The 16531-nt window shown below is 31.6% G+C and overlaps 1 protein-coding gene across 1 annotated transcript in view; it reads right to left on the reverse strand.

The window, feature by feature from the left end:
* The window catches only part of LOC134686951 (nuclear pore complex protein Nup205-like), an 83640-nt gene that overhangs the window by 30964 nt on the left and 36145 nt on the right, over nt 1–16531 (reverse strand). The window contains exons 15-19 of the mRNA XM_063546822.1: nt 14713–14763; nt 13155–13364; nt 12157–12339; nt 5000–5057; nt 3867–4056 (exon numbers count right to left, since the gene is read on the reverse strand). Coding sequence (XP_063402892.1) covers nt 3867–4056; nt 5000–5057; nt 12157–12339; nt 13155–13364; nt 14713–14763 — 692 coding nt within the window. The remainder of the gene's footprint in view (nt 1–3866; nt 4057–4999; nt 5058–12156; nt 12340–13154; nt 13365–14712; nt 14764–16531) is intronic.

A 16531-nucleotide genomic window follows, 5' to 3' on the forward strand; every position in this document is an offset into this window, starting at 1 on the left:
ACAGTGTTCTATGAAAACTTTAAGGTATTTGGAAAGTAAATAGTATTTATAATATACAGTGTACTATGAAAAGTTTAAGGTATTTGAAAAGTTGAAGGTATTTGGAAAGTAAATAGTATTTATAATATACAGTGTACTATGAAAACTTTAAGGTATCTGGAAAGTAAATAGTATTTATAATATACAGTGTACTATGAAAACTTTAAGGTATTTGGAAAGTAAATAGTATTTATAATATACAGTGTACTATGAAAAGTTTAAGGTATTTGGAAAGTAAATAGTATTTATAATATACAGGGTACTATGAAAACTTTAAGGTATTTGGAAAGTAAATAGTATTTATAATATACAGTGTACTATGAAAACTTTAAAGTATTTGGAAAGTAAATAGTATTTATAATATACAGTGTACTATGAAAAGTTTATGTCTAGACAGTAAGTGGTCAATGTGTCAATTTCTGTTTAAAAAAAAATGTAAGATAAGTATTGCCTGATGACACAACTATTGCCTTGTGATTACAGTTTTCTACAAATAATATCTTTAGTGTGAATAGTGATTACTTGTAAAATTTTCAAATACCTTACAAATTTATTTTTGCATTGTAAGTAACCACAAGAAAACTATGTCTGGCTTTCTGTGACAGAAGTAGGCTTGACAAACTAGAGGCTCTAAAGAGCCTGTGTCGCTCACCTTGATATATGTGAATTAAACAAAGGAGGCAGACAGTTCATGACAAAATTGTGTTTAGGTGATTGTGATGTGTTTGTACATCTTACTTTACTGAACATTCCTGCTGCTTACAATTATCTCTATCTGTAATGAACTTGTCCGTGTAGTTGCAGTGGAAAATGTTAGTAAAGATTTACAAATTTTATGAAAATTGTTAAAAATTGATTATAAAGGACAATAACTTCTTAGGGGGTCAATTGACCATTTTGGTCATTTTGACTTATTTTTGAGTTTTAAATTGCTGTACATTATTGCTGTTTGCAGTTTATCTCTATCTATAAAAATATTCAGGATAATAACCCAAAACAGCAAAATTTCCTTAAAATTACCAATTTAGGGGCAGCAACTTAACAACGAGTTGTCCGATTCATCTAAAAATTTCAGGGCAGATAGATCTTGACCAGATAAACAATTTTACCCATTGTCAGATTTGCTCTAAATGCTTTGGTTTTTGAGTAATAACCAAAAACTGCATTTAACCTCCATGCTCTATTTTTAGCCGTGGCAGCCATCTTGGTTGATTGGTCAGGTAAAAAAACACAATTTTTAAACTAGATACATCAATGATGATTGTGGCCTAGTTTGGATTAATTTGGCCCGGTAGTTTCAGAGGAGAAGATTTTTGTAAAAGATCATGGAGATTTACGAAAAAAGGTTAAAAATTGACTATAAAGGGCAATAACTCCTAAAGGGGTCAACTGATCATTTTGGTCAAGTTGACTTATTTGTAAATCTTAATTTGCTGAACATTATTGCTGTTTACAGTTTATCTCCATCTATAATAATATTCAAGATAATAACCAAAAACAGTAAAATTTCCTTAAAATTACCAATTTAGGGGCAGCAACCCAACAATGGGTTGTCTGATTCATCTAAAAATTTCAGGGCAGATAGATCTTGACCAGATAAACAATTTTACCCCATGTCAGATTTGCTCTAAATGCTTTGGTTTTTGAGTTATAAGCCAAAAACTGCATTGTACCCTATGTTCTATTTTTAGCCATGGCGGCCATCTTGGTTAGTTGGCCGGGTAACATAAGGCAAATTTTAAACTAGATACATCAATGATGATTGTGGCCAAGTTTGGTTTAATTTGGCCCAGTAGTTTCAGAGGAGAAGATTTTTGTAAAAGATCATGAAGATTTACGAAAAAATGCTAAAAATTGACTATAAAGGGCAATAACTCCTAAAGGGGTCAACTGACCATTTTGGTCATGTTGACTTATTTGTAAATCTTACTTTGCTGAACATTATTGCTGTTTACAGTTTATCTCCATCTATAATAATATTCAAGATAATAACCAAAAACAGTAAAATTTTCTTAAAATTACCAATTTAGGGGCAGCAACCCAACAATGGGTTGTCTGATTCATCTAAAAATTTCAGGGCAGATAATTCTTGACCAGATAAACAATTTTACCCCACGTAAGATTTGCTCTAAATGCTTTAGTTTTTGAGTTATAAGCCAAAAACTGCATTTTACCTTATGTTCTATTTTTAGCCATGGTGGCCATCTTGGTTGGTTGGCCGGGTAACAAAACACAAATTTTAAACTAGATACATCAATGATGATTCTGGCCAAGTTTGGTTTAATTTGGCCCAGTAGTTTCAGAGGAGAAGATTTTTGTAAACGTTAACGACAGACAACGGACGACAGACGACAGACGCCAAGTTATGAGAAAAGCTCACTTGGCCCTTCGGGCCCGGTGAGCTAAAAAAGAAAACAAAATTTCAGCATTTTCTTTTTATAAACGGATAATAACTTATGAACGGTCAAATTGATGCCACCCAATTTGGAACTTAATCTTTGTTTCATGGTAACTAGAACACACCCGCGAAATCGCGGGCATTCAGAGCGTAGTTTATAGTATGTAAAGTGTTGTTGGAAGAATTATGTAAAATATTGAATGAATGGAGAATTTCAGCAAAAGTATCATAAGTCAAAGGTTATTGGGGACAGGAAAATGTGTTTTTTTTTATCCCTCCTCCTTTATTTCCAAAATTCCCAATTTTGGTTTTCTATCAATTTCAATATTTAGTGTGGAATTTCAGCAAAAGTCATAAGTGATAGGTTATTGGGGACAGGAAAATGTTTTTTTATATCCCTCCTCCTTTATTTCCAAAATTCCCAATTCTTGATCAATTTCAATATGAACATAATACATTGAGTATGTTATGAACATTTAAGTAAGGAGCCTGTAATTCAGTGGTTGTCGTTTGTTTATGTGTTACATATTTGTATTTCGTTCATTTTTTGTACATCAATAAGGCCGCTAGTTTTCTGGTTTGGATTGTGTTACCTTGTCAGTTCAGGGCCTTTTAAAGCTGATTATGCGGTATGGGCTTTGCTCGTTGTTGAAGGTCATACAGTGAACTGTAGTTGTTAATTTCTGTATCATTTTGGTCTCTTGTGGAGAGTTGTCTCAACATGGCTATCATACCACATCTTCTTTTTTTGTAATCAATGAATTTTGTAAAAGATTTAATAACTTGAGAATTTCAGAAAAAGGTATCAAAAGTTCACATGGATAATTTTAGCGCTTATATAAATCTGTATATTATGAACATTCATTACTATATAAATATAGTGTATTTACTATTAATTTTAAGTTTACTAATCGATCCATGGTGGTCATTGATATAGAATACAGACCCTCTCTATTTAATAAACTATGTGACCGCCGTGGATAGTAACTTGAAAATGATAGCAGATAGAATTCTTAAAATACAGTATACAGAAAAACGCAAACCGGAAGTCTAATCAGACTTAAAATTTTGTCCAATGACGGGACAATATCCGGATGCCTTTTTTCTCGTTTTTCTCCCAAAATAACTCAATCTGAATAATCATATGAATGGATGACAAATGCGACTATGCACTGTACCTATAAGACACAGAGGCGTGTTGATTAATTTATTGTGGAAAGAAGAGAAGCGACACCAAAAATGAGGTCTTCTCGTTTAATAGTATAGATAAGCATTGTGTATTAGTTTTTTTAACATTTGGTTGAAGCAAACTTAAAAGAACAGAAATCAATTTTGGTGAAAAACATGACAATCAAACAGGACAGTGAAAGGAAACACTGTATTTTCTTATTACCATCGAATCAGAAACAATTAATGATAAAAGACTTACCTAGCCACATTAATTAGATGGTCAGATTTTCCTGTTCTTGGGTTTATTCCTCTTAAAAGCCTGTCCATTTGAGAAACCATTATCGAAACTCCCATTTCTCTACAAGCATCAAAAAACTCCTCTGCTTTGTCTAAGGTGAATTCAATCAATTGTAGACAACAAAGTGAAGCTTTTTCCATGTACTTCTTTCCTGAAATATAACTGAAAGCTCATTTTAAATTGAATACGGATTGAAATTACAACATATGATAAAACAAACAAGTTTTTTACATAAATGGAGATGATTGCTGTGTCATTTTGGTCTCTTGTGGAGAGTTGTCTCATTGGCAATCATACCACATCTTCTTTTGTATATGAAGGTTATGTGTCATGAGAAAGCAAACCGACAAGCAAAACCAATAGTTCAACAATATTCAGATCTATTTTCAACATAAAAAGATTTAAATTCTCTAAGCTATTATTGCTCACCTGGATTTTGCCATTGACAACAATGAACCCTCTTGAATCCAACATACAAGTATTGAATTCATTAACTCAAATCTAGACACCACAATCACCATTTGTTGACCAGTTTGGATCCAATTAGCTCAGTTGTTTCAGAGAAAAATTTTGCAAAATGTATGCAATTAACAAGTAAACATTTTCATAAACTAGAAATAACTAAATGGTTGAAAAATTAAGCCATTTGATTTAATTGAAGATTTCACATTCAATGGGGATAATTTTTCAGATTGAGAATGGAAATGGGGAATGTGTCAAAGAGACAACATCCCAACTACAGAGCAGACAACAGTCGAAGGCAACCAATTGGTCTTCAATGCAGCGAAAAACTCCCCCCCTCCTTTAGGAGTCCTTCACCTGGCCCCTAAAAAAATATGTTGCTAATTCATGTCTATCTTGTCTTTCTGTTATAGTTTTTATAATCTAGATGGTATCTCTTAATTAAGAAAAAGCTTTTGTAAAATTTAACATAAATGTTGAATTAAAACTGTACAATTGATATTAAAAGTTTCAGACAATTTGTTTACGTCATGTCTTGTTTCCTTGACATTTTTTTTTATACTAAAAATGATCTTCTAACCCCCTTTATACAACAGTCCCTATGTTCTCATTATCAGAGATCTAAATCATACCTGGAGCATTTGTATAGGTCTCTAATACTTTTGCAACATCATCAAGAATTCGTAAAACCTGTAAATGGAACATAGAAATCAACATTAACATGTTAACTTATAATGTTAATCCCAAATTATCCCAAAATATTTATTTTTTATTGGGAATCAGTTTTTAATACCTCATCACAACTTACCCGTCAACTGTTTTTCAAATTGTAGCTCCAAAAGATGATTCTTAAAATTTGTGATTTTTTTTTAGGAAAAACTAAGATTTTACCACTTGTAAGTATTGTTTAAATTTCACAAAAAAGAAAAAGGACCCTCCTTTGCAGAGGGAAAGAAAAAGTCAACATAGCCCTTTTCACAAAAAGTCTTAAGTGTAAAATTATTTTTAAAATAAAAATATTTAGTTGAATTGTTAAGAAATATTTTAGACTTAGGCCACACCAATTTAATATCTTGTTCTACGGATTTTTGGACTCCAAAAATTGGGGCGAGCGAGCGATTTGAAAAGGAGTAAGTTCGGTAAGGGCCATATTTGGCCCCAATTATAAAGTCCATAGTTACAAGATAATAAATGTTTAAAGTTGCCTCAAAGACATGTTAGAAAGTTAAACATGACTGTTTTTGTCAAAGTTTAATTCTAACATGTTGATTTTTACATCCAAAAAAGGTCAAGATAAGGGATTTTGGTGAAATGTGACAAAATCAGCTAGATTTCAACCAAATAAAGGACCAGGAAACATAGAGCGCATGCGTCGACAAGCTTAAGATTGAAACAAGACATGTGAAATGTCTTCAATTTTAAAAGATCTTTGTTGTCGACGTATGCGCTCTATGGTCCCTGTCCAATAATTTATGGAAATTCACCCATTTTCATTGATATTTTCGTGAAAAAACAATATGAGTACATCTTGTGACGTCATAATGAAACGCAGAAACGTAAAATTTTCAACAAAATGGTTTATATCCTAGCTAGTCAATGTATTGGATATAATTTAACGTGATATTGGGCTATAAATCCGAATTTTAAATTTACGCAAAAAAACAGGGCTATTTTAGGACCTTTAAACACATACTCCTTTTAATAAAAAAAATATTTAATTTGAAAATTTTTGAGGCGAAGCTTAAAAAGTAAAGGCGAGCGATTATAATTTTTTTTTGTAAACATAAAATAGTAGGTTTCGACTATATTAAAACTTGATTTATCACTTTTTCCTTGACATTTCTTCAATTTATGAAGTATTTTTTCCCTGTTCAACAAGAAATAATTGAATAATTAAATCTGGTCTGTGTATGTGTGACTGACAATGAGACAATTCTCTATCCAAGTCATAATCAGGTTCAGAACAACCTTTTAATGTTATGAATATCCCTTTTATGAGGGGTCAATATAAGTTATAATATGTTTTTTTTTTGTAAAAACACTTGACCATGTTTACATACAAAAGGACTAATGTTTTCCCAAAGAACTATAATATTTGGTATTAAATGGTCAAAACATGTCCAAGAATTTTGTAATATTCCTGGACTTTAACCATGTTAACACATTTACTTTAACAGTTTAATATTATTCAAAATAAGTGGACCCATCCCTCTTTTAGAAAAATTGTTTAAAATATCATGTATTTCTCCTATTTTTGAGTAAAAAATTCTAAGTTGTCAAAGGTTTTGTATAGTAGCACTATACAAATCCTTTGTATTTCTATTTTCTTTTCTACAACAGTAAACATTGTAAAATGACCCCTTCAAGACCCTTGTCTGAGGAAGGGTTGTTTCCCAACCTGATAATGACAAACATAGGTCAAAGTACGGCCTTTTACACAGAGCTTTGATCCAGATCAACCAGTAAGCTATATTATAAGGGCCCACAATTTAGTATTGTACACAATTCTTACAGGAAAACCAACGATCTAATTTATATTTCCAAACAGGAAAATACTGATGAACCACATCAACAAACGATAACTGCTGAACGACAGGTCCCTGAATCAACCAGGACAGGTGCACAAACCTGCAGCGGGTATGACCGTCACCATACATTATAATTGCAGTTGAAGGCAAATCCTTCAAAAGTTCTTTGTACTTTATTTTAACAACGAATTTTTTTTTATAGGGAATATAAGTTAGGGGGAAAGAAACCAACGATTTGTTCTGTACTGGTATTTCCGCTTAATTATATTTTTTGGAAAACTCCCACTTGGAATAAATTGGTGTAATCAAGGATTTGTATACAAATCCTTGGTGTCATGCTGAAACAAATATTCTCACAGATATTTACAGTGTTGTGGGGTGCTGATAGGTTTAAAATCATTATATAAAGCCAAGACTGTGATTTTAAAAACAAATGTTGAGATCTTTTCATAATATTTACAAAAAAAAAGGTACGGGAAATGGACATGACTTCATTTCCAGATGCGGGAAGGGGAAATATAATAAAAATAAAAAAATTCTGTTTTGAAAAAGATAGGTGCGGGCGGGTCCGTCAAACAAGGAATTAAATTGGTGTGGCCTTACAATAAATTTTACACTTGAGTTTTTTTGTGAAAAGGGCAACAGGTCCTAAATAATCCAATATACAAATTTACAGATTGCACTACAGCATACAATTGAAAACAAGGGTGCTATAAACAGTTTCGTATAAAAAAAAACTAGGGGTTATTAAAATAACCATGGAGGGAAACCCCTGTTTATTTACTCAATTGGTGCAAAAGTATCATGTTTTTTGTGTTTGATTGTAAAATTAGTTAATTAGCTTTCAATTAAAACAGGTTGAATGATTGAAATAATTTAAAAAAATATATTAACTTTACATGTTTTGAGGGGAGACAACACTGTAAACATCCTGTTTTTTTGGCAGTGAAAATTGAAAACTTATTTGCAGCCACTGTAGCTCTTTTCCAGGCAGGAAACCGTACCCTGAAACCAGATTTTTTTTTAAAGGCCAGGTAAAAACCAACAATTTTCATACAGTTTTGATTATGAAAAATGTGCATGGATCATGTCTTCATGGCTGTTGGCTGTGCACATGACCTGGTTTCAAGTTTTTTTCTGTTAAAATTAGACCTTTTTTCCCCCATGTTCATTGGATGGAATGTTTTTAATATATCAAAAGTACACATCATTTTTATTTCATTATAAACTAGAGAACATTCTGATTCCAGTGATATCTAGTTTTATACAAGTATCTTTATTAATCAGTCCACCACTAAGGGTCACTTATGCATGGTCCCTCAAAATGAGACGTCATAGAAAAAAACTGTTGATTGCACCCTTAAAGGGACAAATATATATTATAGTGATGTTTTAGCATAGAAATGTGCATGCGAATGGGGTAAAATAATTCTGAAAAATATTGTACGGCATGTATACTTTAATTTAAAAGCATCAGTTTGGTATATTTAATGCAAATATTACAGATTTGTACATAGCAACCAGAAATAAAAAAACCAGACTCTGTGCAAATATTGAAGTTTTTTGCATCTTTTTGCGACGTCATGATATTTTATTCAATCTCTCATATATTTGGAACCAAAGGTTGCACATGTAAAGTGTAGATTTTTTCTACTTTGACCTTTACTACTGATCAGTGTGACATAAATTTAAATTCATTATATTATATATTTGGTACTTTTTATAGTCATAAAGGTACATGTGCCATTCCTAAGAAAAACACTATTTCCATATTTTTCTCATCTCAGCTTTAACTTAGTTCACATAATACTAGGGACAACATATATTTCAAGTAACTTTATTCATGCTTATTTCATGGTTTTTATTCTATTTATTCAAAAGAAACTCTATTTTATGATTTATTTTCTTTGTAAAACTGATGAAAATGAGATACAGGAAATGTTTGGAATTTGCTGGTTAAACTGTTTGCCACTGGCCAATATGCCAGTACTACGCGACATGAGAAAAGAGCTGTAATCGGTATAGTGTACAGATTCAGAAAAGCTAAGAAATTTTAATATATTGCATATAAAGCTTTGCCTTAAGGGTGCTATAAACAGTTTCATATAAAAAACTAGGGGTTATTCCCCGACTAAAAATAACCATGGAGGGAAACCCCTGTTTATTTACTCAATTGGTGCAAAAGTATCATGTTTTTTGTGTTTGATTGTAAAAATTAGTTAACAAGTGAAGTAGCTCACTGATGATACTCCCGCCGCAAGTGGATAATATTAATAGTGTAAAAATATGCAAGTGTTCAGTTAACAGGAAGTTGTCGAGTGATGAATCTGAAAACGCATCACACGGTATAGCTGACTTATATAAATCCTGAAACAAAATTTCAGAAATCCTTGTATTGTAGTTCCTGAGAAAAATGTGACGAAAATTTTCAACTTGGCTATCAAGTGTAAAATCATACAAGAGTTCGGTAAACAGGAAGTTGTCGAGTGTTCAATCTGAAAACGCATCACACGGTATAGCTGACTTAGATAAACCCTGAAACCTAATTTCAGAAATCCTTGTATTGTAGTTCCTGAGAAAAATGTGACGAAAATTTTCAACTTGGCTATCAAGTGTAAAATCATACAAGTGTTCAGTAAACAGGAAGTTGTCAAGTGATCAATCTGAAAACGCATCACACGGTATAGCTGACTTAGATAAACACTGAAATAAAATTTCAGAAATCCTTGTATTGTAGTTCCTGAGAAAAATGTGACGAAAATTTTCAACTTGGCTATCATGTGTAAAATCATACAAGAGTTCGGTAAACAGGAAGTTGTCGAGTGATCAATCTGAAAACGCATCACACGGTATAGCTGACTTAGATAAACCCTGAAACCAAATTTCAGAAATCCTTGTATTGTAGTTCCTGAGAAAAATGTGACGAAAATTTTCAACTTGGCTATCATGTGTAAAATCATACAGTGTTCGGTTAACAGGAAGTCGATGAATGATGAATCTGAAAACGCATCACACGGTATGGCTGACATATATAAATGTTGATACCAAATTACAGAAAGGGTGGATTTGTAGTTCCTGAGGAAAATGTGACGAAAGTTTCATGGGACGGACTGACAGACAGAGGTAAAACAGTGTACCCCCCTTTTTTTAAAGCAGGGTATAATAAAACAGTATACCCCCCTTTTTTAAAGCAGGGTATAATTAGCTTTCAATTAAAACAGGTTGAATGATTGAAATAATTTTAAAAATTATATTAACTTTACATGTTTTGAGGGGAGACAACACTGTAAACATCCTGTTTTTTTGGCAGTGAAAATTGAAAACTTATTTGCAGCCACAGTAGCTCTTTTTGAAGCAGGAAACCGTACCCTGAAACCAGATTTTTTTGAAAGGCCAGGTAAAAACCTACAATTTTCATAGTTTTGATTATGAAAAATGTGCATGGATCATGTCTTCATGGCTGTGCACATGGCCTGGTTTCAAGTTTTTTCTGTTAAAATTAGACCTTTTTTCCCCCATGTTCCTTGGATGGAATGTTTTTAATATATTAAAAGTACACTTTATTTCTATTTCATTATAAACAAGAGAACATTTTGATTCCAGTGATATCTAGTTTTATACAAGTATCTTTATTAATCAGTCCACCACTAAGGGTCACTTATGCATGGTCCCTCAAAATGTGACGTCATTGAAAAAAACTGTTGATTGCACCCCAATACATATCTATAACACTCATATATTTTATGAGGTATTTTAATAGGATATCTATAATTATTGCATTAAAAACATCGCCATAATTTCTGTATTTACAATATATGGATTTAAGCAGGCTAAAGCTATTTATACAAACCAAGAAAGCAAGGAATCTAATCCTTTAAAATATAACATTACTTTTAGTATCTGGGAAGCAGACCTATCCACAGACACTTACAATCGTGTTTCCAACAGGAAATTGTGGGAAGGACAGCCTGAAGGTACTGCCCCCTGCCCCAATATCTATGATGCCAAGCCCTTTTTGTTAAGAAATATTTGGCATCATGTCCTTACTGACATATATGCATAATAAGTAGAATCATCTTTTAGAAAGACCATTGTTCACTCTGTAGAAAAAAATGCAAAAATATCTGAATTTACAGTACTCTTATTTATGAAAGCCACTGGAAACATTGTATAAATAAGCCATTAAAATGAGGAAATGGTCAGATGAACTTATTTAAATCAGACAACTCCTTCAAAAAAGCTGTACAATATCTAACCTTCTTTAAAAGTCCTGAATGAGTGAGCATGTGTATAATGAGAGTTATCTAACCTTCTTTAAAAGTCCTGAATGATTGAGCATGTGTATAACGAGAGTTATCTAACCTTCTTTAGAAGTCCTGAGTGATTGAGCATGTGTATTATGAGAGTTATCTAACCTTCTTTAAAAGTCCTGAATGATTGAGCATGTGTATAATGAGAGTTATCTAACCTTCTTTAAAAGTCCTGAATGTTCGAGCATGTGTATAATGAGAGTTATCTAACCTTCTTTAAGAGTCCTGAGTGATTGAGCATGTGTATAATGAGTTATATAACCTTCTTTAATAGTCCTGAATGATTGAGCATGTGTATAGTGAGAGTTATCTAACCTTCTTTAAAAGTCCAGAATGATTGAGCATGTGTATAATGAGAGTTATCTAACCTTCTTTAAAAGTCCTGAATGATTGAGCATGTGTATAATGAGAGTTATCTAACCTTCTTTAAGAGTCCTGAGTGATTGATCATGTGTATAATGAGAGTTATCTAACCTTCTTTAAAAGTCCTGAATGATTGAGCATGTGTATAATGAGAGTTATCTAACCTTCTTTAAAAGTCCTGAGTGATTGAGCATGTGTATAATGAGAGTTATCTAACCTTCTTTAAAAGTCCTGAATGATTGAGCATGTGTAAAATGAGAGTTATCTAACCTTCTTTAAGAGTCCTGAGTGATTGAGCATGCATATAATGAGAGTTATCTAACCTTCTTTAGAAGTCCTGAATGATTGAGCATGTGTATAATGAGAGTTATCTAACATTCTTTAAAAGTCCTGAGTGATTGAGCATGTGTATAATGAGAGTTATCTAACCTTCTTTAAAAGTCCTGAATGATTGAGCATGTGTAAAATGAGAGTTATCTAACCTTCTTTAAGATTCCTGAGTGATTGAGCATGCATATAATGAGAGTTATCTAACCTTCTTTAGAAGTCCTGAATGATTGAGCATGTGTATAATGAGAGTTATCTAACCTTCTTTAAAAGTCCTGAGTGATTGAGCATGTGTATAATGAGAGTATGTCCAGGAGACTTGTTAACAGCTACAGTTCCTCCAGTCTGTAACTCGACCATTTCATCTGTAAAGTCTTCAGCTCTTATCTCATGGCATTTCAACAGTTTAACAAATATTTCCAAGGCAGCTGAAGCAACTTTCCACTGAAAAGCAAAATTATTTGAATATTTCTACATGCAATTTGATTGTGCAAAGAATTATCAGTTTTATCTCCTTTCATTGGAAGAGAAGCCACTTTGTGTGCAAAAAAAACCCTAAAAAAATGTAAAGCAAAACAACTGTTTTTATTGCTGTTCTTCATTTCAAAATCATCAAGAGACTTTCAATATGAAGCAATTTTTTACACCTCCAACAAATGAAAGACTGTTCTTATCACTGGTTTTCAGTGGAATTATTTGTTAGTTGAAATTAACATTACAGAGTAATATCAACAAATTACAGACTACAGACGTATAAGAAGCAAAAATATCAGTCTCATTACGTCATAAGGTTTTCAATTGAATTGTAAAAATGAAGGATTTTTGACACAGGAATATTTCAAAATCTCAAACAACAAGTAATAATTAACACCATTGTGAGAATAGCTAATCTTAAAATAAAGTCAGTTGCCGAAAATTTGTAACTACAAATAGACATACTAAGTTCTCAATTGACAGAGAGATTTCTTATACTTATCAGTGTACTATAATAATTTGGTGATGGATGAGACATTGAAGAAAGCAAAATGATATACTGTGGATTCATTTATTTTTGTGGGTTCCAGTTTTCGTGGATTCTTGAAAACTTGCCCTTTTGTGGATATGTGATTTCATGGTTTGTCAAAGCTGACATTCAACCTGATAGAAAATTAGAAATTCACTCATCCTCTGAATTTGTGGTTCACTTGATCCTCACGAAAAACAAGAAAATTGGTATTCAACCAATAATGATTTATTCACAGTACAGATACATGGTTTACCTTTTCAGCTGGATCCTTGTATGCTCTGGTATCAAACTTTAAAAACACATCATCTCTAATGAAACTTAGATATGGATCAAAACCTGGAGATCTTAGCCCTGTGACTGATCCTGCTGGCACAGGAATATCTGACAAAGAGTTTATCAGACCAAGGAAAGCCAGGATCATTGGGTATTCTTCATTTCTAGTCTCTATCTCTTCTAGCTCTATCTGAAATATAAAAATTAATGGAGCATGTTCACTATATAGAAATATAAATATTAATGAAGCATCACTATATAAAATATTAATGGAGCATGTTCACTATATAAAATATTAATGGAGCATGTTCACTATATAGAAATATAATTATTAATTGAGCATGTTCACTATATAGAAATATAATTATTAATTGAGCATGTTCACTATATAGAAATATAATTATTAATGGAGCATGTTCACTATATAGAAATATAATTATTAATGGAGCATGTTCACTATAGAAATATAAATATTAATGGAGCATCACTATATAGAAATATAAATATTAATAGAGCATCACTATATAGAAATATAATTATTAATGGAGCATGTTCACTATATAGAAATATAATTATTAATGGAGTAGTAGTTGTTAAATTCCTGTTCACTGATTAAAAAGATAAATATTAATGGAGTAGTAGCTGTCAAATTCCTGTTCACTGATTAAAAAGATAAATATTAATGGAGTAGTAGCTGTTAAATTCCTGTTTACTGATTAAAAAGATAAATATTAATGGAGTAGTAGCTGTTAAATTCCTGTTCACTGATTAAAAAGATAAATATTAATGGAGGAGTAGCTGTCAAATTGCTGTTCACTGATTAAAAAGATAAATATTAATGGAGTAGTAGCTGTCAAATTCCTGTTCACTGATTAAAAAGATAAATATTAATGGAGTAGTAGTTGTTAAATTTCTGTTCACTGATTAAAAAGATAAATATTAATGGAGTAGTAGCTGTTAAATTCCTGTTCACTGATTAAAAAGATAAATATTAATGGAGTAGTAGCTGTCAAATTCCTGTTCACTGATTAAAAAGATAAATATTAATTGAGTAGTAGCTGTCAAATTCCTGTTCACTGATTAAAAAGATAAATATTAATGTAGCATTATCATTTTCTATGTTCAGTGGACAGTGAAATTGGGATAAAAATCTAAATTTGAATTTAAATTAGAAAGATCATAACATAGGGCACATGTATACTAAGTTTCAAGTTGATTGGACGCAACTTTATCAATAACTACCTTGACCAAAAACTTTAACTTGAAGTGGGACCAAAGAATGGACAGCCTAATGAATAGACGAAAGAACAATGAACAGAAAAACAGAGGAATGGACACATAGACCAGAAAACATAATGGCCCTCTACTATCGTAGGTGGGGCATAAAAATAAACACAGACTGAACCTAAATATTGATTCTGAGATTAAATCTGACACAAAAAAATCAACACTTGGGAAAAGATAGTTGGGAGAGGGGCAGGGGAGGAATGTTTAAAACTATAATTATAAAGTGATCATATTTGAGAGATAAATCTTACTTGAAGTCCACTTGGCTGTTTCCCTGATCCAGAACGAGTTGTTGGTATAATCTATAAAAATAACAAGAATCATTGTCATGCTATAAAGCAATCTCTATGTGTTTTTTTTTTAATTTTTATACTTGATAGGATGAGACACAATATACACAACTATAAACTATGAAATTAATCCTCTCTTAAAAGAATCCTTTATTTTGTCTCAAAACTTAGACTTGGCAGGAATTTATTGTTGGTTCTCATATGTAAAACATATAGTAGAAGAAACTGGTATGAATTTAGACACTTTGAAAACATATTCCTCACAAAAGATAACTAAAAATATATGAGAACAAAAAATTGAAGCATTTTTATGAAAATCTAGTAAACGATAAACTATTGGATAGAAAGGATAACAGAAACTTGAATTCAGAAAATTGATGACAAAATTTACACAATGTATGTTTCTTTCTTATGTATACATGTATATATTTTAAATTGCGCTATAGTTCCGTTACTTTATATCCAGGCGTATAAACGAATGGTCGACAAGTGCAGACATTTTTTTAAATCAATATTTCTGTTATGTTTCAATCTGTCCTTCACTATTGACAACGAGTATATACTTTTTCCCAAATTTACTCTTGAAAAAAATATGTTAATAGATTTTTATTTACTCAAATCTTTTTTTTTTTGGTATTATTTTAGATTTTTATTCATAATATTCTTTACACCAGAAATATTATTTTTAAACAAGTGTATGAGTTTAGTAATGACTAGTATATCACTTTAGGACATGCAAGACAGAGATGTATATTATACACCTAATAGTTAAAAATGGAAAGTTACAAGTTATCGGCCGTGTACACTCCTCAATACCCTCAGAAGTGAACCGATGAATGAACTTGCAAGTCTGACAGTAAATTATTTGAATACCTGGACTAGTCACCTCACAATACCTTTGGGGGTAATACCTTTAGCCATGCTGGTGATCAATTGAGGGAAGATCCAGAATATAAAAGAATGTCATTTTAAACAAATTAGATTTTCAAAAATAATTTTCACGATACACTTATTTATGATGAACTATGACTTTCTAACTAGTTCCAATATAAAAAGTTTAAAAATGACAGACCATGGTTATTTAAAAATTAATAACATTTTCTGTATCAAGTTAGTTAGTCGGATAAAAGATCCGTACGATTGACAAGATATCGGCACGCAGTTACGACTACATCAGGTTACTATAGTTTTGGTCATTAGACATATTCTGGTCTCAAAACGGAGGAGATGACAAAATGGCAGCACTCAGGGTTTTGACACTCTAAATTTAAAATCGATTGTGATCTCTTATCTAGCCGAATAAAACTTTAATATCTATGAATTTGAGCATTTTTATACAGAATGGACATAATATCAAATTTGATTTTTTTTGTTAAGTTTCCCTTTAAGTGACCATAATTCATTAATAGAAAAGGTAAAACCTTAAAAAACCAAGAAAAGAATAATTATGTAAAAACTGTAAACAAATTGAAGATGAAATTCATTTCTTTTAAATTATTAGAAACCATAATAATAGAAAAGTTTATTTTGATTTTTGGTAATTTAAAAATTAAATTATAGTTTATACATATTTGATAAATTCCCATGGTTAAACTTCCCCTGGTTTGTTTTCATTAATGATGAGGTCAGCTTGTTAGCTTGTCAGTTTTGTTTTAATTGAGATTAAGGGATAGGTATTATATCATAGATGGGAAACAGTTTGATGACAGCATGGGTGTTATCAGAGAAACGTCTGTATATAATTTTGATAGGATGGTCAGTTGTCGTTTGAGCATTGCAC

Source organism: Mytilus trossulus, chromosome 10, assembly GCF_036588685.1.
Source record: "Mytilus trossulus isolate FHL-02 chromosome 10, PNRI_Mtr1.1.1.hap1, whole genome shotgun sequence".
Taxonomy (NCBI): Eukaryota; Metazoa; Mollusca; class Bivalvia; order Mytilida; family Mytilidae; genus Mytilus; species Mytilus trossulus.